This window comes from Diabrotica virgifera, chromosome 9, assembly GCF_917563875.1.
Source record: "Diabrotica virgifera virgifera chromosome 9, PGI_DIABVI_V3a".
Classification (NCBI taxonomy): domain Eukaryota; kingdom Metazoa; phylum Arthropoda; class Insecta; order Coleoptera; family Chrysomelidae; genus Diabrotica; species Diabrotica virgifera.
The window spans coordinates 13,379,701-13,406,011 of record NC_065451.1 but is presented as its reverse complement, the minus strand read 5'-3'; the positions used below and the strand labels follow the sequence as shown (position 1 = coordinate 13,406,011).

Here is a 26,311-nt window from a genome sequence, read left to right as displayed (position 1 = left end):
ACATATTTGTCTGTATTTGACCTTCTTAAGTCGTTGGTTAGCTAGCACTAATTCTGTTTTCATTTTCCTACCTCGATCGTAAGGTAACTTTTTGTTATTCGATGTTAATTATTACGGTTGTCGGGAGTGGCTACTCGTAAACGTAGCGGACCGCTACATTCCCCCTCCACTCGATATAATTTTCCTTCAGAAAATTATTCTGGCAAAAACCAAAACGAAGTTTATTCTTGGCAGGGTTAGTACTTTAATATGGGTCAGGAGTAGTAGCTCCTAGCAGTTGTAGCTGTAGTTACAGTCACAACCACTCCACAAAGTTAAAGATAGGATTAGTACATCAACTAACTAATCTAATCTAACCTAAAACATTAATTTTGAATTTGGCTCAAAGTGGGTAAACATCCACATTATACCACATATTTACACAAGGGAAATAAAAGGCAACACTTCTCATGCTTCCGAGCATGGAAGAGTGCGGGCACAAAAGTATGACACACTTGTGTGGATCCAACACAAGAGTGCATCAAGGTAAGTTCCCAAGATTCCGGAACCGGTATGGTTTACGGAGATCGCGAGAAAGGAGCTTTTCCTTCCTTAACGTAGACAAGGACTAGTCTGATGATCTGCATCCAGACTTTATTTACGAATAAACCGTATACTAGGTATCTTAAAGTTTACTAATAGTTATTCTTGTTGTACCATTACTTACATCAATTAAACTTATTAAATCGTTCACATTCAAGGCTTAGATTACACGTAACCCCAAATTGTGATCAACGTGAACTAAAGGTACTAGAAAAAAATATTCCTGACTAAAACAAAGTATCCACCCAACTACATAAAGAACCATTAAATTTGGCCTTACTCACTATCGGACTCACTATCGATTTGGATATTAGCACCTAAGTTAATCCAAAGATGAACACAAAATTTATTGTTGACATATTCAACCGAGAGTAACCAGGATATTCTCCAACCGATTCAAAACATGGTATCAAAGATAACTTAAGGTAAGGAAATAGAGATGTAACATAACTCTCTTAGGTAAGATAAGATAAGATAAGATAAAGTGAAGTACGATACGCTAAGTTAAATATATTATATATCCAATGCAGATATAAACCAGGTAGTTAAGAATGCACAGCAAAACAAAAAATGGACAAACAAAACAGTTCCACAAATGGATAGCCATTATCGTATCCATCCAAATATGGTTCCGTCAGTATAATTCATAATCCATTCCCGAATTGACTTAATATAATCACAGGTAATAATCATTGAAAGGTAACCTAAAGATAACCTAACTTAATATCTGTATCCGATAAATCTATAGCCTAAGGCTACAGCTGATTTCAGTGTACGATATACCAAAACGTTTGATAATCAGTGTATTTTTATACTAACACATGTATAAGCATCAACACAAGTAAGTTCTTAACTACAATTTCTCAAAGGTAAAACTAAAATTTAAGAACCAAAATCAAACAATTTCATCTGAAACCGTATATTTATAGATCAGTTCCTAAAATCAATGACAGAAGAGGTCCGAACTGGACTACTATAGTGGACCAATGCGTAAGAAAACGAAAACCAAATATTAGAGTAGTCACTAAACAACAGCTAATGAATGTATTCTCCAAAATTATTGATATAACAACCATCAACGAAATTAATATTAAAGGTATTGGGTTATCGCCTTGTACAAGAAAAAAATCCATTGTATAACTTGATGAAGACTTAATTTATGCTACAGAACCGAAGATGGTCAACGACCATATTCGCCACATAGCGACTCCAGGTAAAAGTACATCCATCACAAAATATAGCATGGATTACGAAATCCGCTAACGATCTAGTCCGGAATTTGATCAACGAATTCGAACCCACGTATTATGCTTAGATACACCTATATACCCATATACAACAAAATTTACTAATAAAAGTGAAAAGACAATATTTAAAAGCAATTTACCTATAACAGTCTAATATTTTGAGAAGTGATAATAATGGAATACCCTGTATAATGCATTTATTACACCAGACAAATGTTATGACATTCCCTGTGCAAACGCTGAGTCCATAATATATGTGAACAACTTAACTATCAAAGGTAAAATCAAGAGCAGAGGTAAAAATAATAATTACCAAATAGCAAAAATAAGAGTTTTTTTTTTGGAAACTAGCAAGTTGCAGACTGCGATAAAAGGTTCCAAAATTAATGCAGAACGCAAGTTAATACCTAATCATCCTCTGAGGTCGAGGACTCAGAATCCATGACTGTTTTATCAGGTAGGAGATCTTTGACATGAAAACGACCAATTCGTTTATTGGACGAATTGTCTTTTAGTTCATAGACAAGAGGCGATATGACTTTTAAAACCGTACATGGAATATACTTCTGACAAAATTTCGCCGCTATGGCATCATTTTTACTTGATTTCACAAAATTTCGTTTTAGGACTCGGTCTCCAGGATAAAAACGTAACGGTCTTTTCCTTAAATTATAATATTTCTGGGAACGTAAATAAGAAGATTTCAATCTCTTCCGAATATCGGCAAATATAGGGGGTAGGTTTTGGAGACCCTCTAGTCGATGAAGATTCTCAGAAACTTGTGGTAAAGTAGTTGCATTATCGGAAATTAGACCAAAATAATCGCCTGAGAGAGGAACATTTCGACCAAAGTTAAGATACGCGGAAGAACATTTAGTGACCTCGTGAGTGGAAGTCCTTATGGCTTGGGCAACAGAATGAATGTATTGATCCCACGACCTATGGTCCTCAAATGTATAAGACCTTAAAGCGGTAACAATACTACGATTTACACGTTCTGAGTGGTTCGCTTGAGGGTGATATGCAGCATTATAGAAAATCTTCTGCACCCTATATTTGGACATAAGAGTCTTGAAAGCGTTCGAGATAAATTGGGGCCCATTGTCACAGGAGACAATTTGAGGAACACCAAATACTAAAAATACTTGTTCTTCCAAATACTTAATAATTGCTGGGACTGTGGCTTTCCGAAGAGGGCAAACCAAAGGAAATTTGGTGAAATAGTCCACTACTACGAGACAATAAGTATTTCCTGTATAGCTACGAGGGTATGGACCAATTAAATCGAGAGAAATCATCTGCCAAGGGAAATTAATATTTCTAAAAGAACCCATAAGACCAGCTTGTGGTAAGTTACTTGGTTTACAAGTAGCACAAACTATGCATTTAGAGATGTACCTTTTAATGGATTTGCGCATGCCAGGCCAATAATATAACTCAGCAATACGGTGGTAAGTTTTATAGAAACCAAAATGGCCAGCAGTAACTTCGTCATGACACATACGCAAAATATTTTCCCTGTTTGGCGTAGGTACAACTATTTTCCATTCGGTCATATTCGATAATACCTCAACAGGACTTAAAATGTGTTTGTACAGCACATTGTTCTCCACCTTAAAATCGGGATATCTTTGTGGGTCTTGAGTAACCTTATCGACCATATTTTGATACCACGCATCAGGAGTTAATGAAGATAGATCTAAAACATTAATATCAAAAACACGGGAAAGAGCATCAGCAACCACTACTCCGGCTGCCTTTCGATGGACAATCTTATACGAATAGGCAGTCAGTTTACATATCCATCGGGAAAGTCTCTGAGAAGGGTTTTTCATGCTGTGAAGCCATACCAAAGAACTATGGTCCGTAATTATCGTGAAATTACGACCCTCTAAATAATAACGAAAAGCTTCTAAACCCTGAATAATAGCTAATAGTTCTTTCTCCGTAGTCGAATAGTTTTTCTGCGCCTTATTCAGTTTCTTACTTGTATAAGCTATTGGGTGTTCAGAGCCATCTCTCACCTGAAATAGCACGCCACCAGAAGCGGTGTTAGAACAATCGGTCATCAGATAAAAATGTTCGTTAAAATTAGGTGAGATCATGACTGGAGCGCTCGTTAGTGCATCTTTAACGCGCCTAAACGCTTCATCGGCCTCAGGAGTCCAAATAATCGTTTGGCCTTTTTTCCTATCCTTCAGAAGATCAGTAAGGGGTGATAGTAAGGTAGAATAAGACGGAACAAACCGACGATAATATCCACACATGCCTAAAATTCTGCGAACTTGGGTGGTAGTTTTTGGGATGGGAAAATCTCTTATAGCGGCGACCTTTTCAGGGTCTGTCCTAAGACCCTGGTTATCAACCATATAGCCTAAAAACTTCAAACTTGGTCGACAAAATTGACATTTATCAAGATTAACCGTTAAATTGGCCTCTTTTAACCGGACAAATAATTTATTCAAAATTTCGATATGAGTAGAAAAATCCGGGGTGACTACCAAGATATCATCAAGATAATAAAACACGTAGGGCTCTAACTGAGGACCTATTACTATATCCATGAGACGACACATAGTTTGGGGAGCAGATACTAACCCAAAAGGCATTGTTACAAATTGAAACAATCCTTTACCATTGACGGCAAAAGCGGTATATTTCCTACTTTCAGTACTAAGAGGTATTTGTAAAAAAGCTTTTGAAAGATCTATAGACGATATGAACTTCGAGTTTTGAAGTTTGCTCAAGATAATATCAATTCGAGGGATCGGGTAAGCATCCCGATTTACTGTGATGCTGTTTAACTTACGTCCATCAAAACAGACCCTAAATGATCCATTCTTTTTTTTCGTGAGCCATAATGGACTACTATAGGAAGAGGTAGACGGTTCGATGATATTTAGTTTAAGCATTTCATCAATCTCTTGGTCTAAATCTTTTTGCCACGCTTGGGGTATCGGATATTGGTATTGCCTAAATGGTGTGGGATTATTCACTTCAATAGAATGGGAAATCAAGGTAGTACGGCCTAACTTATCCGTAGAGGAGATAGAATTAAACTTGGAGATAGTTTCTTGTAACTGATTTTGTTCCTCATTTGATAAACTAGAAAAATCTTGTACGGCATTCAAGCTCGAAATATTAAATGAAGATATAGACATAGAAAAATCAGAGCAGTTAAGTGTGCTATTAAAAACGTTAAGAAAGTCCATTCCAAGGATAACTGAATTTTGCACTGAGGGGATAACATAAAAAGTAACATTTCTGCGTATATTCGCTACAGAGACTTCTGTTACGAATTTTCCCGTGATGGGTTGTACAGTGCCATCAGCAGTCGATACTTGAAGAGAAGAAATCGGGTTAACTTTGACTTTATCGTTGTCTATTAAACGAAGAGATAAAGAACCTAGTAAAGATATGTTTGAACCACTGTCTAGAAGTGCTAAACAAGATTGACCTAATACTTCGATAGGGAGATACGGACGATTATCGTTATGTTTCCTAACTAATAGAGAATTTAAATCTAAGGTTGTTTTATCAATCACTATGGTGTTGCCAGAAAATTGAGATAAAGGTAGACAGGTATCTCCTTCCTTAATTTTTCTGGAAGAAGAAGGTAAAGGTAACGGAATTAACGCAGAGTTAAGTTCTTGCTCGAGACAAGGAGATGGGAGATTTAATGAAGATACTGAGAAAGAAACACTATCATTATCTGATTCGACATTAAAGGGTGTCTGCTTCAGATAACTTAATCTTGAGATAGGTTGTTGTTTGAAGTGGTTGTCTTTTTGGACGAAATACCTTTCCCTTTTCGACTGGTAGAAGGTACGGGAGGGCTTGACGTGTTGAGTCCTGTATTGTTTATGGAAGTTACGGAATTCCCTGATGGAGAGACTGTCAGAGGAGGGCTCAGGGTACAATCCTCTAAACGACCGTTTCCCTGACAATTCCTACAGTTGGGTTTAGTGGTATTTTCAAGGCCACACCCAAAACAAAAGGGACGCAATCTGGGGTTTGGGCATGCAGAGAAGGCATGTCCCTGAGTATAACAATTCCAACATACGATCGTGGAGGTAACGGTAGATACATTGTGTTTCGGTACTTTATTTTGCCATGATCGATTTCGTGAAAAGGAATTCTGACTAGAAGACGGGAAAGGACGAGACGAAACTACAGTTGAGGGTTGATTAGACCAAGAAAATGTTTCTTCTAACCGCTTACATTTTTCCGTAAGTTCGTCGATACTACGGCTTTCTACAAGAGCTAGTTGAGAGTGATATGAGGGTAACAAAGATTTCATGATGATTCTTACCTTTTCGGATTCCGTGAGAGGAATGTCAAGACGACTACACAACCCAAGGATGTTGTTGATAAACATAGTAACGGGTTCATTCTGGAGTTGTTTCCGCTTTTTAATGTCATCCAAAAGATCATCTTGGTAGGAATATGGTAGGAAATCAGCTTTAAGTTTTTGCACCAGATCTTTCCAGCAAGAAAGGTTAGAGCGATTATTCATAAACCAAGTGAACGCAGGACCGGTAAACAACTCAGCGGAGGCTGCAAATAAGTCATCCTCTGGAATACATCTAGAGATTCGCAAACATTCAACTTTCTCTAAGAGAGCGACAACAGTATCACGATCACCTGTACCAGAAAAAGAAATGCCCCATTTATGAACTTGGGCAGATTTAGAAAATGGGAAGGGTGACGCATTGTGTATGGGTGCATTTGGAGTGGAGGTAGCAGCTGGGTTTCCCCGAGCATCGAGGTCACCTTCAATATCCAAGATTTTGACTGCGACGGTTTTCTGGTATAATTCCTGTTCATCGGTATCACACTCTAAGCGACTTACTCGTTCAGATAAATGAGCTACTCTAGACGACAATCTAGCAAAGGTAGGATCCAGTATTGTACCCCTGAATATCCCGATTTTCTGGGTAAGGTCTTTCAGTGTGTCCTCAGTCTCCTCCTTATGTTTGTCAAAGGGAATACAGGAGGAAGAAATTTGCCGAAAACTCCTATTTTCCTTCTCCTGTCGCAGAGCTCCACGCAATATTTTGCGTTTATCCTCGACGGTAGGATATTCAGTAACATCAATACTTCGGATTTTAAGCTCGTAATCTAACTCTTTTACCAGTAAATGATCAACTTTAAAAGTGGACATTTTAAAAAAGAAACTTTCAGTATCAAGACAAAACACCCCAATGAAGTTTAGATAGATAAACTCAATAAAAAAATTTTACAACTGGCACAAAGCCCGCAAATTTAATCGCATACAGTAATCTAAAATTGAGATAGAAATCAGAACCTAATAAACATATACCTATAACCCAAAATATATAATTGTGTGGATACAAGTGCCAGTACAGGATATCATAATAATTATAAGATACCAAAAAATATGTAACGTATAAAAATGTAAAAATTCAGTTTATTAAATATTAACGTCACCTTCAATAAACATTTATATATTACCTTTTAACTTATGTTCGTATACCACCCAACAATTAATGCTATATCGTCAATTCTAAAATAATTTCCCTTACACCTGTATACTCTCTCAAAAAAAAACAAAATGATACACTGCTACTATCAACTTTTTCTTTTTTTTTTTATTCCAAAACAACAAACAAACTGTAAGTGATAATTCGCAATAACCAAATTGAATAAGAGAATGTAGTGTAACTAACACTAAATCACCACCTAAATGAAAAACAACATTCCCACGTTGGGCGCCACTTTGTAACCTTTATAGTAGGGTTATATTTTTTTTTGTACTAAAATTTGATTGATGAAGAGAAAGGAGTAGTGAGAAACGGCTTAACAAGTTAAAATTAGAATGAAGATAACAAATTAATTATGAGGATGAGGATGAGACGTAAAAGCTCAGGAAGTGGAGATCGGCTTATTTTCGTGCTGTTGTTTAGGGGAGAAAGAGATAGTGATAATGGAAGAAACCAGAAAAATTAAAAAGTAATGAAATACTAAAAAGAAAAGAACTGACCTATGATCAATAAACCAAAGATGGGCGCCAGAAGTAAATGCCTTTTAGAGCCTTTACTTCGTTGATAGAACAGTGTGGGAGACTAGAAAAGAGAGAGAGAGAGATATAGAGAGAGAGATATATAGAGAGAGAGATATAGAGAGAGATATATATATATATATATAGAGAGAGAGATATAGAGAGAGAGAGAGAGGGGGAAAGAGAGAGAGAGAAAGAGAGAGAGAGAGAAATAAGGAGAAAGATATAAACAATCCAAATAACTTAATCCTGAAATAAAATATTATATGAACACATATAGTTGAGAGATATCAGGTGCAGGTGAAATGATACAAACCCAATAGGTATACCTTATTTTTATTGTGTAAAAAAAATACCTAGATATATGTAAAGTAAGATTTTGGTAACTAATGTATATAATTTCTAGCTAAAATTTCTAGCTAAAAATTTCTAGCTAAAAATATAAATAATGTATAATAATGTAAAACATTGGCTTGCAAGATGAATATATAATAGTAAAATTTAATCAATAATATAAATAATGAATATGAGTAATGTTAAAATTTTGGTTGCCAAGATATAAGCAGATAACGTAAAAGTTTCCGACTATTAAATGATTTCTATGAGTTTACGTTTCTTTCAGATACAAACAATAAAGAGACAGAAAAACAATAGTGAGTGCTAGTCAACAGAACCAGATTAATATACTTGTATATTATCTACCACAATACCTAAGTTATTATGTAATGAACCCTATAGAGACCAATACTATAGACATAAGTACTTATGTTCCCTTACATGCATTGAGATTTAGATGAAAAATTGACAAAATATTATTTGTTGTGTAGACACAACCGATAGTAAAAGATATGATAAGGGAAGTTAAAAAATAATCTAATGCTTAACAACAAGTGTAGAATAAATATATAATATATTGCGGAACACAATTCGGTCTATAAATGAGAACATTAATTAAGTACACTTATCCTTGTTCCAATCTAGATGAAATTCCTTCAGCTCTAATTCCAAGTGTTGGCTTATGGACGTGCCAGTTTATCAGACGGTAAGCGGCTCTATGAGTATACACATCTTAGGGAAGATTTACGTTCCAGATAATTAATAGGAATGTTATTCTTAGTGCATTTTCCATATAAGTTGTCTTTGTGGGATATTAAAAGCTTGGTTCTATTTTATAATTCTCTAGGTACGGCTAAAAAGGGAGGTTCTCATTAGGTATCTAGAAATTTTTTCCTGGATACAAGGTGAGACAGACCGGTTACAAAAGATAACCGAACATATTCTTCCACATAAATGGGAAGGTCATTTATCCAAAATGAAATTACATTATTACTTAAGTAATATATTTCTAAAAGTAGCTTTGCTAGATTTGACTTTTTAAGGTATAAAATTATTCATTTTGATATATGTGTTTCCTAAATTTCCAAAAGAAATTTTTAAAATAAAATCACTTACCAGACGTTCATTTTAGGTATATTATATCTTTACAGATATATTTAGCTTGCTTTGTAATTGCAATTCCAAAATCGATTTATTGAATATCTCCTATTCTTTTATGTATGACATCTGCCGTTTTTTCTCCAACACATATTTGTCTGTATTTGACCTTCTTAAGTCGTTGGTTAGCTAGCACTAATTCTGTTTTCATTTTCCTACCTCGATCGTAAGGTAACTTTTTGTTATTCGATGTTAATTATTACGGTTGTCGGGAGTGGCTACTCGTAAACGTAGCGGACCGCTACAGGTACCTACCTATTCCTAATACTAGTACATAGGGTATTAGAGGGTATTAGGTACACTTATATTGTAAAAAAAAATCCAGACGTAAATAGTCCAATATTAGAGAGATTTTGCACCTCTTAAAATAACCGCTGATTTTGGCTCCGTTATGGTTAACTTTATTAAGCATGACGATTACGGCAACGTTAAAAAGCAGAGTTTTGGCAGCCTGTCAAGTAGGTTTTTCGTGTCTTCGTTATCGTTATTTAAACATAACCTCACTTCACAACGTTATTGTAATTTTAAGCATATACTTGAACAGTTTTTGATATTTTAATTTATAGGTCATCAAAATTAGAATCTATGTAAATGTAAGTTTACTGATTTTTTTACATTCTGACAACAAAGCAATTTAACCATTACTATAACGATAACGATAAGCACTACTTTAAACCTCCGTAAATCACAGATCCCTTATGTTTAATAACGATAACGGATCATATATTCGCTACTGCGCAGACGTAGTAAAAGTATAACGATTACCATAACGGAATTGCAAAATAAGAGGTGCAAAATCTCTCTATTAACTGATGTCGGGAGCCAATAGGTATTCACGGCGTCAGAACAACCTACCCAAAAGAGTCCCTGCAGACTTTTTATCGGCAGATAGTTTGCCTTCAAACCAATTTTTCGGCCAAATATCGGCCCACAGTTTAATCAGTGTGAGCTAACTAGGACTTGCGCACACACGACGATTGTTTATCGGTCGATAGTTCAATTGTCTCCTAGTTTTGGTATCCAATACTTAAGCCGTGCGAATATTTTTCGAATATTTTGCGAAAAAATGGCATTGTCTAATTCACAACCGTTAATAGGGAACTTGCATAAAATTTTAAATTCGAAAAAATGTTATAAATCACAACAGAACGTAATTTAAAACATGTATCAAATATTAAAAAGTATTGTTTGGCTTTCGTTTGGCCCCTAAAGATGATTAAAAATTAAAATTAAAACAGTTGGCCCAAAACGCGTCGTGACGTCATTCGTTTAAATTATGTTTACATTCTTCCAAGACATTACATTATAAACATCAGTAGAAAATACAGTTATGTAACCTCACAAGTGTTTTTGATCGTTTGAACTATTTAAAATTGACTAAAGGTTCTCTAAACCAAGGCCAGAAAACAAAAAAAAATATATAGATTTTAAATTTGTACTTGTTATTATGAGGTTTTAAAGGAAACTGAATATTATTATGCAATAAAAAAATGTACCCTATTAGGTTTGGCATTCGTTTTGACACTGACACTATTAAATGACATTTAAAATAGTTCAAACGATCAAAAACACTTGTGAGGTTACATAACTGTATTTTCTACTGACGTTTATAATGTATAATTTTAAATTCTGTTTACTTTTTTGGAAGAATGTAAACATAATTTAAACGAATGACGTCACGACGCGTTTTGGGCCACCTGTTTTAATTTGAATTTTTAATCATCTTTAGGGGCCAAACGAAAGCCAAACAAAACTTTTTAATATTTGATACATGTTTTAAATTATGTTCTGTTGTGATTTATAACATTTTTTTCGAATTTAAAATCTTATGCAAGTTCCCTATTGTAGAAACCTCCATGGCCCAATTAGCATGACTAGTTCATTGAAGGTGACTAAGATCATTCGATAATAGGCGAAAAACTTTTTTGGGTATTCAAGTAATTTAGAATACATTGTGTAGAATTTTCCATTAAATAATATATTACTGAGAATTCATCATCAGCATCATCAACAGCTATTCCATCCATCTAAGCCTTCCTTAGATATATCCATTCATTTTAGTTTGTTGTTTTTTGCATCCATTGATGATCAGCCATTAACTTGATGTCATCAGTCCATCTTGTTTGAGGTCTGCCTCTACTTATTTTGCTAGTCCTTGGTCGCCATTTAATAATTTGCTTCGTCCAACGGTTGTTTTTCATTCTTCCTATGTGTGCTGCCCAGTTTCATTTTAACATGACAATCTTCTGGATCACGTCTTTACTTTTAACCGCCACGTCGTCTTATTTCTTTCACTGTAAATTGGATGCACTCAGTACTCTCGGAATCTCTTCTTGGATTTCCTCCTCCGTTATATGAGAGCGATAATAACATTTCTGGATAATTTTTTCATTGTGCGACTACTAACTTCAACAGTCAAATAAGAACTTTAGTACTAAATCGTGCGAGAATAGTCGGTCGGCTGTTGATAGTGTGCGCCCTCTTCACCAACCCGACTGTTTAGTTGGCTCAGTATGCGCACTTATTGGCCGCACATCAAAGAAACATGAAACGTAAATCACGTTTCATGGAAATAAAACACTGCTAAACAAATAGACCTCTGGCCAGTTATGAGACTATCTGAAAATAAAAATGTGCTATGAGCATGAATCACACTCGTTTCATTGGTAGGCGGACTTCAAGATTTGTTTAGCCGTGTTTAATTTTCATGAAACGTGTTTTACGTTTCATGTTTTTCGTTTCATGTTTCGTTGGTGTGCTGCTTGCCTAACAGCCCATCCCGACTAAACTATCTGCCGATAAAAAGTCTGCAGTATGCGGGGCTCCGCTCACTGCAGTGTTTTATCCTTCCAGTGTTTTTATTTTTGAAGGAACGCAAAAGTGTTATTATTTTGCTTTAAAAGTTCGAAGCGTTCGTCAAATTTAGTAATTGCGGTATCTAATAGGTAATAGTAAAAGTTTACTATAAAATGTATTTTCGCATCAGTTACTGATTCATCTTCCGCCTTCTATTTAAAAAATTTTCATATTTTATGTTGAAACAAAGTAAAGGACCCGCTCTTTGGTGCTCGGCGCCCCTAACATCCCGGCGCCCATGTGCACCGCACACCCTGCACAATAGGTAAAGCCGCCTCTGTCTCCTGTAAAATGTGCGTTTTTTCGGTTACGAGGTTTTGTCAAAAACCCATCGATATATTCATTAAATAATATAATTGTACACAATTTTGCAAAAACTTTTTTTTTTAATATTGCTGACCCATATTTTTGGACCAGGTCTTCGGCAACTTGCGCGAGTATTCGATCACAAAAAATTAGCGCGAGTAATGGAAGGTTAAGGTATTTTTAAAGGGTTCTGGATGCTGTGATTGTACACGTTGTTCTGTTACTTGTCGGTAAGTGGGCAGTGTAGAACTTGTACAAAATTGGTCTCAAGACACTTCCTTGAGGTACTCCGGATTTTGTTGGTCTTAGGCTTACAAAACGTACATTATCCTGCTTGACTAGGGAATGCCGGTTGGAAATGTAGTTGGATTTGGTAGAAAGGATGGGGAATATTTTTCTTTCGCTTAAATAGGAGACCATCATGTCATGTCTTGTTGAAAACCCGTCCAATATTCAGGACTGCAGCAATACAATACGATTTATTTTCTAGATCAGCGGTTCTCAACCATTTTGAGTGATGTACCCCCTAGAGTTATTTTTATTATTTTTGGTATTACCTATATTTTTAAATTGTATTATCAATACTTACTAAGTACTACTATTTTATTTTTTTCTGTGTTTTGTTTACCACCGCCAATAATGATATGTACCACAGATCGAGAACCTCTGTTCTAGATGGTATGATTTACTACTAGTCTATGTACTTGTTCTGTTGTTCCGTTGTTCTGAACCCAAACTGGTGTTGGTGTATTAGTTTTCTTAAGGAATAATTCCTTAAGGAAAAGTTTTTCCAAGATTTTGGTAAAACTGTTAATATCTATAAAATTACCTGAGTTTTATTTTTCTGTGGCTTAGGTATGAGAATAATTTGAGCAAGTTTTCATGGCTATAGTCTTATAAGTCTGTATACAGTGACCTGACTTTTATTTTTCTATGGCTTAGGTATGAGAATAACTTGAGCAAGTTTCTATTGTTCTGGGTAGTGCCCTAACCTAAATTTTGCATTAAATACTTGCGTAATCATTTTCAGAGCTTTGCTTGTCGCTGTAGTACTTTCCGGTTGATCTGGTCATAGTCTGGAGATTTTTTGAATGGATAATATATTTTTGTCCTAGTAAAAAATCTAATCAATATCTGCAAGTCACCTGGGGAACCAGAGGCTACAAGTTCACTGTATCACTTAGACCAGGGGTTCCCAAACTGGGGGGCGAGCCCCCCTGGGGTGCGTGAGGACACATCAGGGGGCTCGAGACAAGTTGAACATAAAAATAAATTTAGTTATTTTTCTAAAATTCAAAATTAACCGCTTGTTAAACTGTGTCTGGTAACGCAGAGTAAGCAAAAGTTATCTCAAATACTTCTTTTTGACAACACTGTGAAACGCCGAATTGATGATATGAACGAAGACATACAAAACCAGGTAGTTGATGCAGTAAAATAATCGCCATTTTTTGCTATTCAGCTAGACGAGATTACTGACATAGCTTAATGTTATCAGTTAATTGTTTATGTTCGGTATATTCAAAACGAAATAGTGAAAGAAGAGTTACTCTTTTCTACAGAGTTGGATACTGGAGACAACGACAAAAGCTATTAATGTTATGAAAGTAGTGTGAGAGTTTTTTTGACAAACATGAACTCTCTTGACAAAAACTGATCAGTTTATGTACAGATGGCGCACCTTCAATGCTTGGTTTTCGCTCAGCCTATTTTCAATTAGTAATAGAGAAAAATGCTGCTGTGATTGGGATACATTGTTTTATACATCGACAAGCCTTGGCAGCAAAAACCCTTCCAAATGAACTTATGGCTGTCTTAAAGTTGTGTATTAAATTATTAATGTACATAAAAAAAACAGTGCGTTGAATATTTAACTGTTTAAAACTCTTTTTGAAGTTTTAAAAAGAGATCACAAATGCTACTTTATACAGAAGTACGATGGCACTCAAAAAGAAACATGTTGGCAAGATTATTTGACCTTTCAGATGAAGTAATCACCTTGGAACATCAAAAGCAAAATGAGCTAAACATGGCCTTTAAAAAACATTATACCCAAGTAATTTTGACTTATTTGTCAGACATCTTTGACTTGTTGAACAGCCCTAAACTAAAACTGCAGGGTGGAGACTCAAACATAGTAGATACTCATTGTGATGGAAGCGTAGTTACTCGACTTGGAAGGAGTAAAATATCAGCAAACCCCTGAAATTTTTCAAATTTCTCTAAAGTAGAGCAAATCTCAGAAGAAACATGCTTCAAGGACATTTATGAAGGATCAAGTTTGAAAATCCAAATATCAAACCATTTGGAGATCCTAATTGAAGAGTACCAGAAATACTTCCCAAATACTTTTGACAATTTTATTTACAGAATGTCAACTGCTCCATTCCATGTCAACATAGACTCCCTGCTTGAATCACTTCAAGAAGATGCTTTGCAAATAAACCCAAATGATTTTTTGCATGATTCCTCTGCCAAATATTTTGTTATAATGGACAAACCTTCATTTTAGTTAAAATATTTCAAAGTGTATCTTAGTGTATCACGGGAAGCTCTTCATTTATATTTGTTTTTTTCAAGTAAATATTTGTGCGATTTTCAACACTTGTGGCAATTAAAACAAAGTATAGGAATAAACTAATCCATCTCACTAACCAACCTAATCTATTTTTCTTTTAATAATAATTTTTGTATTTTATGGAAACTGATATTGTTGTATCTTATGGCAGAATGAATAAATGTTTTTTTTTTATTAAGAAAAAGTCGCATCCATCTAATGGTTATTAGCGACGGAACAATACATAGGTTAAACAAAAATGTGGTACAATATAAGTATAGTACAATGGTAAGGTTACATGCATTATCTACAAAAACTTGTTATATTTTGTTGAATACACCAACTGTTTTTAAAAAGTCAATTAAATTTTTGGTTCTTTATTATTGGCACCCAGAACAGACATATTTGATACGATATTAAAATCAATACGTTCTTGTGTATATTTTTGGCATTCAATGTTTGATAGTTACTTGTGTGTTACACGATTCACAAATCGGTGGTTCAGATCTTGAGAACAAATATGAGTAAGTAAGCCTGGTATGGCTTAGTCGTAGGCGGTTGAAAACTGCTTGCTCATAACAACTTTTATAAACTGTTTTGACTCTTTTTACTGTGTCTTTAATTGGTCTAAGTTTTAAATTTGAGTTTTGCCATTCATCGAGCCAGTCATTTAACACATATTGTTTTAACAACACTTTCAAGTCTTTAGGGGCATATTGTAATACCGTTTCTGAATCCGCACCAGTCACTGCACTACGCGCACTTGAGTCTGCATCTTCATTTCCAAGGAGTCCAAATGAAGTTGACTATTCTACCATTTTATTGAGATAAGTGAAACTCCAACGACTGCGGGAAAGTCGAAATAAGTGGACAAACATTTGATAGCACTATTCTTTCTGCAGGCGTTATGAGCCTTCTGGCCCTGACTGTTTCTCCATTTACTTATATAGAACCATAGTTTGTCATAAAATCCTCAACAGCTTGCTTGCTACTTAAATACATTCTTCTTCTTCATGTGCCGTGCTCGATTATCGAACGTTGGCTATCAAATTGGCTATAGTAATTTTGTTAACGGCAGCTCGGAAAAGGGATGCAGAGGATCTGTTATACCATTCTCTCAGGTTTTTAAGCCATGACGTTCTTCTTCGACCTGGCCCCATTCTTCCGTCTACCTTGCCTTGTATTATTAAATGGAGTATATTATGTCTCTCTGGGTGTCGCATAACATGGCCAAAATATTCAAGTTTTCGATTTTTAACTGTTCTGACGACTTCTGTGACTTTTCCCATCCGGTGCAAAACAACTTCGTTACGAACTCTATCCACCCAACTTATTCGTAGGATTCTTCGGTATACCCAAATTTCAAAGGCTTCCAATTTCTTGAGAAGAGTATCTGTTAAAGTCCAACCTTCGACACCGTACAAAAGAGTAGAGAACACATAACATCTCACTAAATACTAATCTCACTAAATAACATCTACTTAAATACATGCATATTCGATTATTAGATAGGCGAGACGAGAATAAGATATTTTTGGGATTTATTAAATTACCTAAAGAAATAAGATAATCTTGCAGTGGTGTATTATTAATAGCGCTAAAAAGTATTGCGTTTTCTTTTCCTGGGAAGAAATTTTGCTGTGAAGCTGCGGTAGAATAAGATTTATTCGCTGGGACATCCTGTATAGTAACATCTGATGACATATTGATAATTTATTTACGGTACTACCGAAACTAATTACTTTCGTTTCCCGCAAAAAACAAAACTGGTAAATTGTTTATAATCCATAAACCTGTGTCTGTTTACAATAACTGGTGTAGTATACAGGAATAAAAAACTAACAAAACTGGTTTAAATACGCAAATATACGATTAAATAATGTATGTAGTATAAAACTTACAGTTTAAAGTTAGTTTGATCACTTTAACTATAATTAAAAACTGGTAGTTTCACTGGTAATAGACAAAATATCAAGCGCCGAGACACTACGTGTTTACAGCTCATTAACTTTTTCGGTACTCCGAATAAATGTTTTGTTTTCAAGCTAATACTTATTTGTTTTTGTTTTTGTCCTATTTAGGTGCATACAATTTATTGTATTTGGATGGAGCTCAACTGAACTCTTTCGGGCTGTAGTGTCAAAAGTAAGAATCGCAATGATGATTTCCAACCTTCGTCGCGGAGATGACACGTAGAGAAGAATTTATTGGTAAGGGGGGGGGGGGCGCAAGATGCTTTCATTTCAACAAAAGGGGGCGTGGTACAAAAAAGTTTGGGAACCCCTGACTTAGAAAGATAAATATTCACTTGATTGTTGTTTGTACCATGTCACTGTTTCCCAATCCAAAAAGAAAAATCAGCAATTATCGCAGTATTCTTAAACTTCTTATTTTTTTCTTGATATTCTGTATTTCATAAATATCGTCATCCTTGTAAGTAATACCATAATAACTCAGCGTGTAATATGCCATCATGCACAAAGTTCCTTACTAGACAGCACTTATTTCTTACAAATTACCAAACAGGAAAATCCTCTACTTAATACAAAAGGTTATCCTTCTTTACAAATTTCTTTCCTGCAAAAATAAACTTGATCCTGAATTTCTACTTTCAAATGAGTCGCACTCGTATTTTATTTCAGAGGTTTCGTTTTATCGAATTTCATCCATCATCTAACCTCTTACGGTGATTGATTAGATATAATTTCAAATCCTCCGGGGAAACATTCTCGAGAAATAAGAAGTTTGTAGAGGGAATAAAGAATAAATACCATCAATTGTTGCCTTATCCCATTACAGCTTTTCAAGTATTCGAAATTGGAGTTGAGAATTATTCGGCTAGAAATAACATGGTGTTATTTTTTGCTTGCGGAGTGTAATTTAGACAAAATTACGTTGGGGATGATGTGGTAAAAGGCTGTGGTATTAATAGATAGTTTTTCTGCTGTTTCGTTGGAAATAAACGAGAAATTATATTTTTTTACGCATAAAAGCTCCTAATGGATCTTTAGGAGAGTAAATTGTATTATAAAAACAGAAATGATATGGAAATTTGTACATACATACATACATAATCGATTGCCTCTTATACCATTAGCTGTCGAGGATTCCTCCTTTATATAATACTCTCTGCAAATTTACGCTACTTCTTCCTATCTGCTGCTAAAACTTTTGCTTCTTGCCACGATGTTCCTCTTTTCTTAGGTATTTCGTTTACACCAGTGTTCCAGCTTTTCCTTGGTCTGCCCCTCGTGCTTTTACCCACTGCTTTGGCCTCCCATGTCATCTTCACTTGTCTGTCGCCACTCATTCTTATCATGTGTCCAGCCCATTTTAACTTCTTTTCTTCAACTTTTTCGTTGAGCGATTTTACCTGTAATTCATGTCTTATATCTTCCTTTCTTATTTTTTCTAATCTTTTTGCTCCCACCACTTTTATTAAGTATCTCATTTCTGTAGCTTGTAATCATTTTCTTTGTCTGTCATTCAGTACCCAGTTTTCTGTCCCATATATTGTAATTGGCATATATACGGTTTTATATACTGTCATTTTGGTTTTTCTCGATATTTCTTTTTTGTTTCGGAAATTTTTATACAGTGAATATTAAGTTCTCGTTGCCAATTTTATTCCGTTTCCAATTTCATCTTCTTGTGTACCTTTGTTGTTTAACATTATTCCCAAATATTTAAAGAGGTCTACTTGCTCGATTTTTTGCCTCCATATTTATTATTAAGTTGTAGTTTTTTAGTTCTTCGGCCCAGATTCTTATGTTATCTGCGAGAAGCTTTTCAGTTCGTGCAACTAATACAATGTCATCAGCAAATGCACAGGCTTCAATTTTTATTTGCTGCAAGATTTCTATATACCCTACAGCGCATTTTTTAGTTTTTTTCCAACACTTTTTATTAACTTCATCCATAACAGAAATAAATAACAGTGGGCTCAGCACTCCACCTTGTCTAACCCCGTCGTTGTTAGAAAATTCGCCTGAGATTAAGTTACTTGTCCTGACCTGGTTTTTTGTGTTGACATGCAAACTCTTTATTACACTTACAAGTTCTTCATCTACTTCCTTGTTTATCAGGCTTTGCCATATTCCTTTTCTATTGACCATATCAAACGCCTTTTTCATATCTAAAAACGCCAGGTACAGTGTATCGTTTTTTAAGAGTGTTTTTTCAGTAATTTGCTGTAGTGTGAATATATGATCTTGTACGCTGTGTGATGGTCTAAATCCACTTTGTATATCTGCCAGTCGAGGCTCAACTATTTCTCGTAATTTCTTTTCTAGAATAATTTCCTAGATTTTCAACGCTGAGCGGAGAAGTGATATACCCATATAATGACTGCACTCTTTAGTGTCTTCCTTTTTGTGTATAGGTAGTATTATTGAAATGTTCCAATTTTCTGGGATTTTTTTTTTGTTTATCCACGCTAAATTTAGTAGGTCATGTAATTCTTGTTTACCCTGTTGTCCAAGATATTTCAATAATTCAGCATCTATTCCGTCGATCCCTGCTGCTTTACCAACTTTTAGTTTTTCTAGTGTATCTTCAACTTCTTCCATCTTTATTTTAGTTTCATGAACGTCTTCTTGCTCTCTTTCAGGTATTTCATCTGCTATATGTGTGCGATTCTCTGCTGTTGTATTTTCATTATTTAAAAGTTCCTTGAAATATTCTCCCCACCTTTCTATGATGGGCTCATCCTTAGTTATTATATTGCCGTTTCTATCTTTTATCTGCTGTAGTTTAATTTCCGTTTTTTTTTTCTCATATTCTTTAATACTCTATAAAATAATTTTATATTTTGGGTACTATTTTCTTCCATAGTTCTTCCAAATTCTTCCCAGGCATTCTGCTTTTCTTGTTTTATCTTTACTTTAACTTTGTTGCGCTGTTCCTTGTATTTATCGTATGCCTCTTGATTTCTTTTTTGTATGTACATTTTCCAGAGCCTTTTCTTTTCTCTGACTTCTTTTTTAATATCGTTGTTCCACCAGCTTGTCTGCTTTTTATGATTATTTCTTCTGGTATACCCGCAAACTTGCCCTGCTGTTTCTAATAGTATTGCCTTAAATCTGATCCACTTTTCCTCCACATTTCTACTTTGTCTTCTCTTTTCAATCCTTCCAAACTGTTTTTCCGTTTTCTGTATATACTCATTTCGTGTTTGCTCAGTTTCTCAGCTTATAGGTTCTTATTCTTCCGCTATAGTTTTTGTTTTGTATCTGCTTACGGTCCTCGACTTTGTTGTTATTCTTGAATACTCCTTCTGGTAGATAATGATCACTACCTATCTCGTAGCTTCTTTTAACTCTGACATCTTTAACTTTACTCCTTTTTTTTGAGGAACAATTATGAAGTCTATTATTGACTTTTCATTTCGCTGGGGCGTTGTTCTTGTTATCTTGTGTATTTCTTTGTGCTCAAAAAAAGTGTTGGCTATAACTAAATCATTATCTATACAAAACTCTAGCAATATTTTCCCGTTTTTATTAATTGTGTGTTCTCCGTGTCTACTTATAGCTCCTTGCCATTTCATGTTTTCGTTTCCCACTCTAGCGTTAAAGTCTCCCAATATTATGAGTGTTCCCTCATAATCTTCTATTGTCTGCTGTAGTTGTTCCCAAAATTGATTTTTGTCGTTAGCTTTGTCACTTTCTCCAGGTGCGTATATTACAATCAAAGTTATAATATCGCTTTTATTCCAATTCATTGATACTTCTAACAGTCTCTCAAATGAGTCGCACTCGTATTTTATTTCAGAGGTTTCGTTTTATCGCATTTCATCCATCATCTAACCTCTTACGGTGATTGATTAGATATAATTTCAAATCCTCCGGGGAAACATTCTCGAGAAATAAGAAGTTTGTAGAAGGAATAAAGAATAAATACCATCAATTGTTGCCTTATCCCATTACAGCTTTTCAAGTATTCGAAATTAGAGTTCAGAATTAGTCGGCTAGAAATAACATGGTGTTATTTTTTGCTTGCGGAGTGTAATTTAGACAAAATTAGGTTGGTGATGAAGTGGTAAAAGGCTGTGGTATTAATAGATATTTTGTCTGTTATTTCGTTGGAAATAAACGAGAAATTATATTTTTTTACGCATAAAAGCTCCTAATGGATCTTTAGAAGAATAAATTGCATTATAAAAACAAAAATGATATGAAAATTTGTAGTGAAAGTAAATCCTCATTGGCTGCGCCAACCAGAGGCAAACTGGTATTTTTGTGAAGCTGTCCCGGAGTGCATGAGTTTGACTCTGTATGGAAGTTTGAGCAAGGCTGACTTGTCTGACTTGAAAATGCCCTTCGCAAAATCTTTCTACACGTTACTATGCATTAATATGGATATTTCCCATCGAAGGGTACATATATGGCTCCAATCGAAGATATTACTAAGAGCCCATGAAAAAATCCTTCACCTCTGGAAACTCTGTGGTTGGAAAAATGTATTTCTTCTTCTTCATGTACCACGTCCTTTCAGAACGTTGGTTACCATGATAGCTATCTTGATTTTATTCACTTCCACCCTAAATAGCATGCTTGTATCAACACCATACCAATCTCGCAAGTTCTTCAACCATGAGGTTCTCCTTCGTCCTGGCTGCGTTTGCCTGCTATTTTTCCTTGCATGATATTTTGTAGCAATCTATATTTGGGACCTCTCATTACATGTCCGAAATACTCCAGATTTCTCTGCTTGATGCTTTTTATGATCTCAGTAGTCTTGCCGAGACGTTCTAGTATTGTGGAGTTTCGAATCTTCTCCACCCAGGAAACTTTTAAAATTCTTCTCTAGCACCACATTTCGAAAACCTTAAGGCGATTCAGACCGATTTTATTCACAGTCCAGAACTCGAGACCATAAAGTAAGACCGAGAACACGTAGCAGCGAAGTAGGCGGATCCTCAATGCCAATTTTAGGTCTCTGTTACATAACACCTTGGACATCCTTCTAAAAGCGGCTCTATCCTGGTCTATCCTAGATCTAATTACGCCGTGAGTTTTTTATAACGATTTAAACGATTTTATCAACTTGCTCGAGTTTGGTATTATTTACATATGTAGACGGTTTTATATGCTGTTGTTTACTTATTACGCGTATTTTGGGTTTCCGTATGTTCAGATCCAGACCTGCCTCCCTACAACTCTTAACCACACTATCAAGTAGTGTTTGCAGATCTTCTTGACTAGAAGCTAGGAGTACTGTATCGTCCGTTTATCGCAAATTATTGATGACTTCACCGTTCACAAGTGAAGGGTGTAAAATCAAAGTCGGAAATGGGGTGTATTCTGTAACATTTCCGTTAAATTTAAGAGGCCTCTAAAATTTAACTTTTAACGGTCCTCTAAAACTTTTCGGTTAGATTGTCATTCTGTATACACATATTATAGAGGACCGCTAAAATAATATTATTTTAGAGGAATCCTCTAAAAGGTTTTGGAACAAATACGGCAACGTCGCACGTTGATCGTTTTGAACTACTTTTAACCTAGAGATTGACCGAAAACTGACTGTTAGAGGCCAAAAACCTTAAGAAGAAGAAGAAAATGACAGTTTCCTAGAAAATAATATTTATATTTAATTATTTTTTAGTAAAACTCATATTTTCCAATTAAACATTTTTATTTATAACGTTATACATTAAAATATTGCTGAAAAAATGCATATCTTATTTTTCTTCTCCCCTTCGACACTAATTTTGGTCAAATAAATGGTCTATTTTCAATGACATTAAGGTCATCTTATTAATCTGCATCTGGTTATAAACCTTCTGAAACTTTACCTTTGTAATCATTTGGTACGTTTTGTAATGTTCCACAATAACTTTAAATAATTTTACCTGCATTAATAGGATTTAATTGCTTTGACAAACATCTTTGACTTCCAACACTTTTTCAATAACATTTCTAGGTACTTAGGTAGGTACCTACTTCCTTTGAAATGGTAATTGTAGTTATTTACTTTCAGGTCAATTATTTACTTTGTGTTTATGTTGTAATCTGAAATCAGCTCTACAAAAAGAAACAAACATTTGAATTTTGTTACTTATAGGTGTAGTGTGTCAATTGTAAAGTAAAAATGAGACTTACCTTTCATTATTATTTATTAAGTACTTCTTCGCCAAATACATTATAAAAAGCCATTTTCCATTTTTAAATATTTATCTCCAGTATAATACAAGAATAACAAACTACTATTCATACAAACATAACCCAACAAAAATAATCAAACCACATTTAACGGACTGCTAAAAATTTAGCGGGTACGTTTTGACATCCTCTAAAATATTTTTATTTAGCGGGAGTTTTAACGGTTTAGGTTATGATTTTAACGGATGTATGATTTACAGAATACCAAAATATTTTTAGCGGGCGCTAAAATTTTAGAGGCCACAAAATTTAACGGAAGTGTTACAGAATACACCCCAATCTCTCATTTCCATAATTTTGGGAAACCGCGAAAAACTGTAGAAACTAACAAAATGAAATTAAAACAATAAAACTGAAATAATCATATAAAATTTGATTTGTGATCGGATGTCCAGAAAGAGGCGCTTAAGAAATTATTTCTTTTCTTTTTTTTAATATTTTAATTTGGAGATTTCCGTTTTTTTTTGCAATGCTTGGAGATTCACGGATATGAAAATGATCTATAAGGATATTGGCAGTTTTGAAACCAATAAAACATCATTGTGCCGGCTACTTTATGAAGAAAAATATATTTTGATATTGAACAATAATATAATTTAGGGGTTTAATTCACTGATACTAATGACCAGACCAGAGAATGTATAAAATACCGTGGAAAGATAGAGTAACAAATCAAGATGTTTTACTGAAGGTGAGGAAGGAATGGGAAGTAATAAAAACAATACAAACGAGAAAAGTGGAATATCTAGGCCACATAATGAGAGGGGAAAGTACTCCCTGCTAAGTATGTCTTTAGTATGTATTTAAAATATCTTTATTATGTCTTTAAAATGTATCTAGTAAACATAATTTACAACAATATTAAAAAAGACTGTAGATGTAAAAGTAATAATTAAAAAGTTGCACAATGTATTCCAAAAAAGTATATTTTGATTTGTAGTGCAGTATGCCTGCGCCTACGTGGAGCTTGGGTCTACCTATCCTTAGGGCAGGGAGTGACTAAATCCTACTTCCAAGCCTCCGTAGCGTCTGAGACTGGTGCCTTCGGAGACTCCTCGGTCTTCGAAACATCCGATACATGACAGTGTCAGGAACCACAGATGATCTTGATGGTGAAGGTTTGCTGCTGGTGTAAACAACAGTGAGGCTCGTAAATCAGCTCTCATACGCCGAAGATACTTGGTGTAGCTCTTCAGCATGAGCCTTAGCCTATTAGCCAAGAGTCTAAGGTGCGCATATGTGGAGCAGAAAGGTGGCAGGGCCCTAGAAGAGGGAGCTCCCAGAGTAAAGTGGATTCTGTATGGGATCTCAAGCAAGACTGCCTCCCTGATATGAAGAGGTCCCATAGTTAAACACTTTTGTGATCATTAATATGGATACTTCTAGGGCCACTGGACTAGATCAAAATTTGATAATATACCATAAAAAGAACGCAGCCCTCAGGTTATACGAAAATAGTAGAGTACAATATTATCAGAATGGTGCATGGTCTGGATACCAAAAGTAAAAGAACAAGCGGGCAAAAAGAATATAGGGACACATCATCCACTATTTTACAAGAGCACAATACCATACTCAGAATTTTAAACTCAGAATATGGTTATTTGCCTACCAGATTGACGCCAAGTAATCAATCTGTTAAATTGGCTGCAAAAAAGCGCCAATTAATAATCAACCCTTCTTCAGCCTGTTTGCATCCACTCCTGGACAAAGGCCTCCCTATTAGTTCTCCATTCTTCTTTGTTTTGTGCTATTTGTTGTCAGTTTTTCCCTATTTTTACTTTGATGTCGTCTATCCATCGTTTTTGTGGTCTTCCTCTAGTATGCATGTGCTCGCGTGGTCTCCAATGTACAATGTTTCTTGTCCACCTTTTGATGTTTTGTCGTACCACGTGTCCTACCCAATTCCATTTCATTTGCGCCATTCTTCCAATTCTGTTCAGGTCTTTTGTGATCCTCTAGCCCTAAGTTAGTCAGTAAGACCCTGACAGAATCGCTTTTAAAAAACCTAAAGCATTTGAGATTTGGGTCTACCGCCGTATTCTGAAGATCAGTTGGGTAGGAAGAGTCACAAACGAAAGGGTTTTGCAACGTTTGAATAAAAGTTGCGAAGTAGTGAACACGGTTAAAAGGCGCAAATTGGAATACTTTGGTCATATAAGGCGTCACCCAGAAAAATATGACATACTTCACCTTGTCATGCAAGGTAAAATAATGGAAAAAGAAGTGTGGGCCGCCGTATAACTTCTTGGCTTAAAAACCTACGCCAATAGTTTGGGAAAACTAGCACTGAACTAGCAGCCTTTCGTGCGGCTGTAAATAAAAAAATGGTTGTTAATATGCTGGGCAACATGAGAGACAACGACCGACAAACGGTCTCGGCACCTTAAGAAGAAGAAGAAGCCCTAAGTTATACCTAGTCTGACTCTTTTTAAAAAGTCTAATACCTTTGATATTGCACATTCCAGGTAGCTCTTTGCCAATGAATTTTTTCTCCTAATGCAAAGAAACGCACCTTTGCCCAGCTGTTCCATTGACAGAATCTGTCTAGGTAATCATCTGCCAATCCTGTCAGCTTACAGTGCCCTGTATGCAGGTCTACTATGGCCTTGACTGTTTTTCTCTCTTTGCTTAGTAAAAATTCCTTTTTATAAAAACGATTAGAACTTTTTCTAAAAACGATTATCGAGGTAGAAATCGAAACGTCACAAACAAAGGTCAAATATAATTTGTATTATAGTAAATTTTGGTTAATTAATCGTGGTCAATTATCGTTGAAACTAAGGAAGATATGCAATAAATATTACAAGTAATAAACCCCACAAAAAATCCATGTCTACGTCTACTATATAATATATTAGTATTCTTACGATTTCATTGAATTTTTAATTTTAGAAGTTAAACAAGCCTGAATAGTGACTCTTATTAAGTATCTAAATATCTGCTAAATCAACAGTTGTTTTTCTGAACCGCATTATCGAATGATTTAATATTTTCCACATAACGTAAATAAAAACAAAAGTGTACCTAGTGAAAATATAGGGAATTACAGTGGATTATTGATTTTGGACCGATATTTGCCAAT

The 26,311-nt window shown here is 35.1% G+C and overlaps 1 protein-coding gene across 1 annotated transcript in view; it reads right to left on the bottom strand.

The window, feature by feature from the left end:
• Positions 1–5,534: 5,534 nt before the first annotated feature.
• Positions 5,535–26,311, bottom strand: part of LOC126892187 (uncharacterized) — a 466,403-nt gene continuing 445,626 nt past the window's right edge. Inside the window, exon 2 of the mRNA XM_050661668.1 lies at positions 5,535–7,532. Within this exon, the coding sequence (XP_050517625.1) occupies positions 5,578–6,993 (1,416 nt within the window). The 5' untranslated portion in view covers positions 6,994–7,532 and the 3' untranslated portion in view covers positions 5,535–5,577. The remainder of the gene's footprint in view (positions 7,533–26,311) is intronic.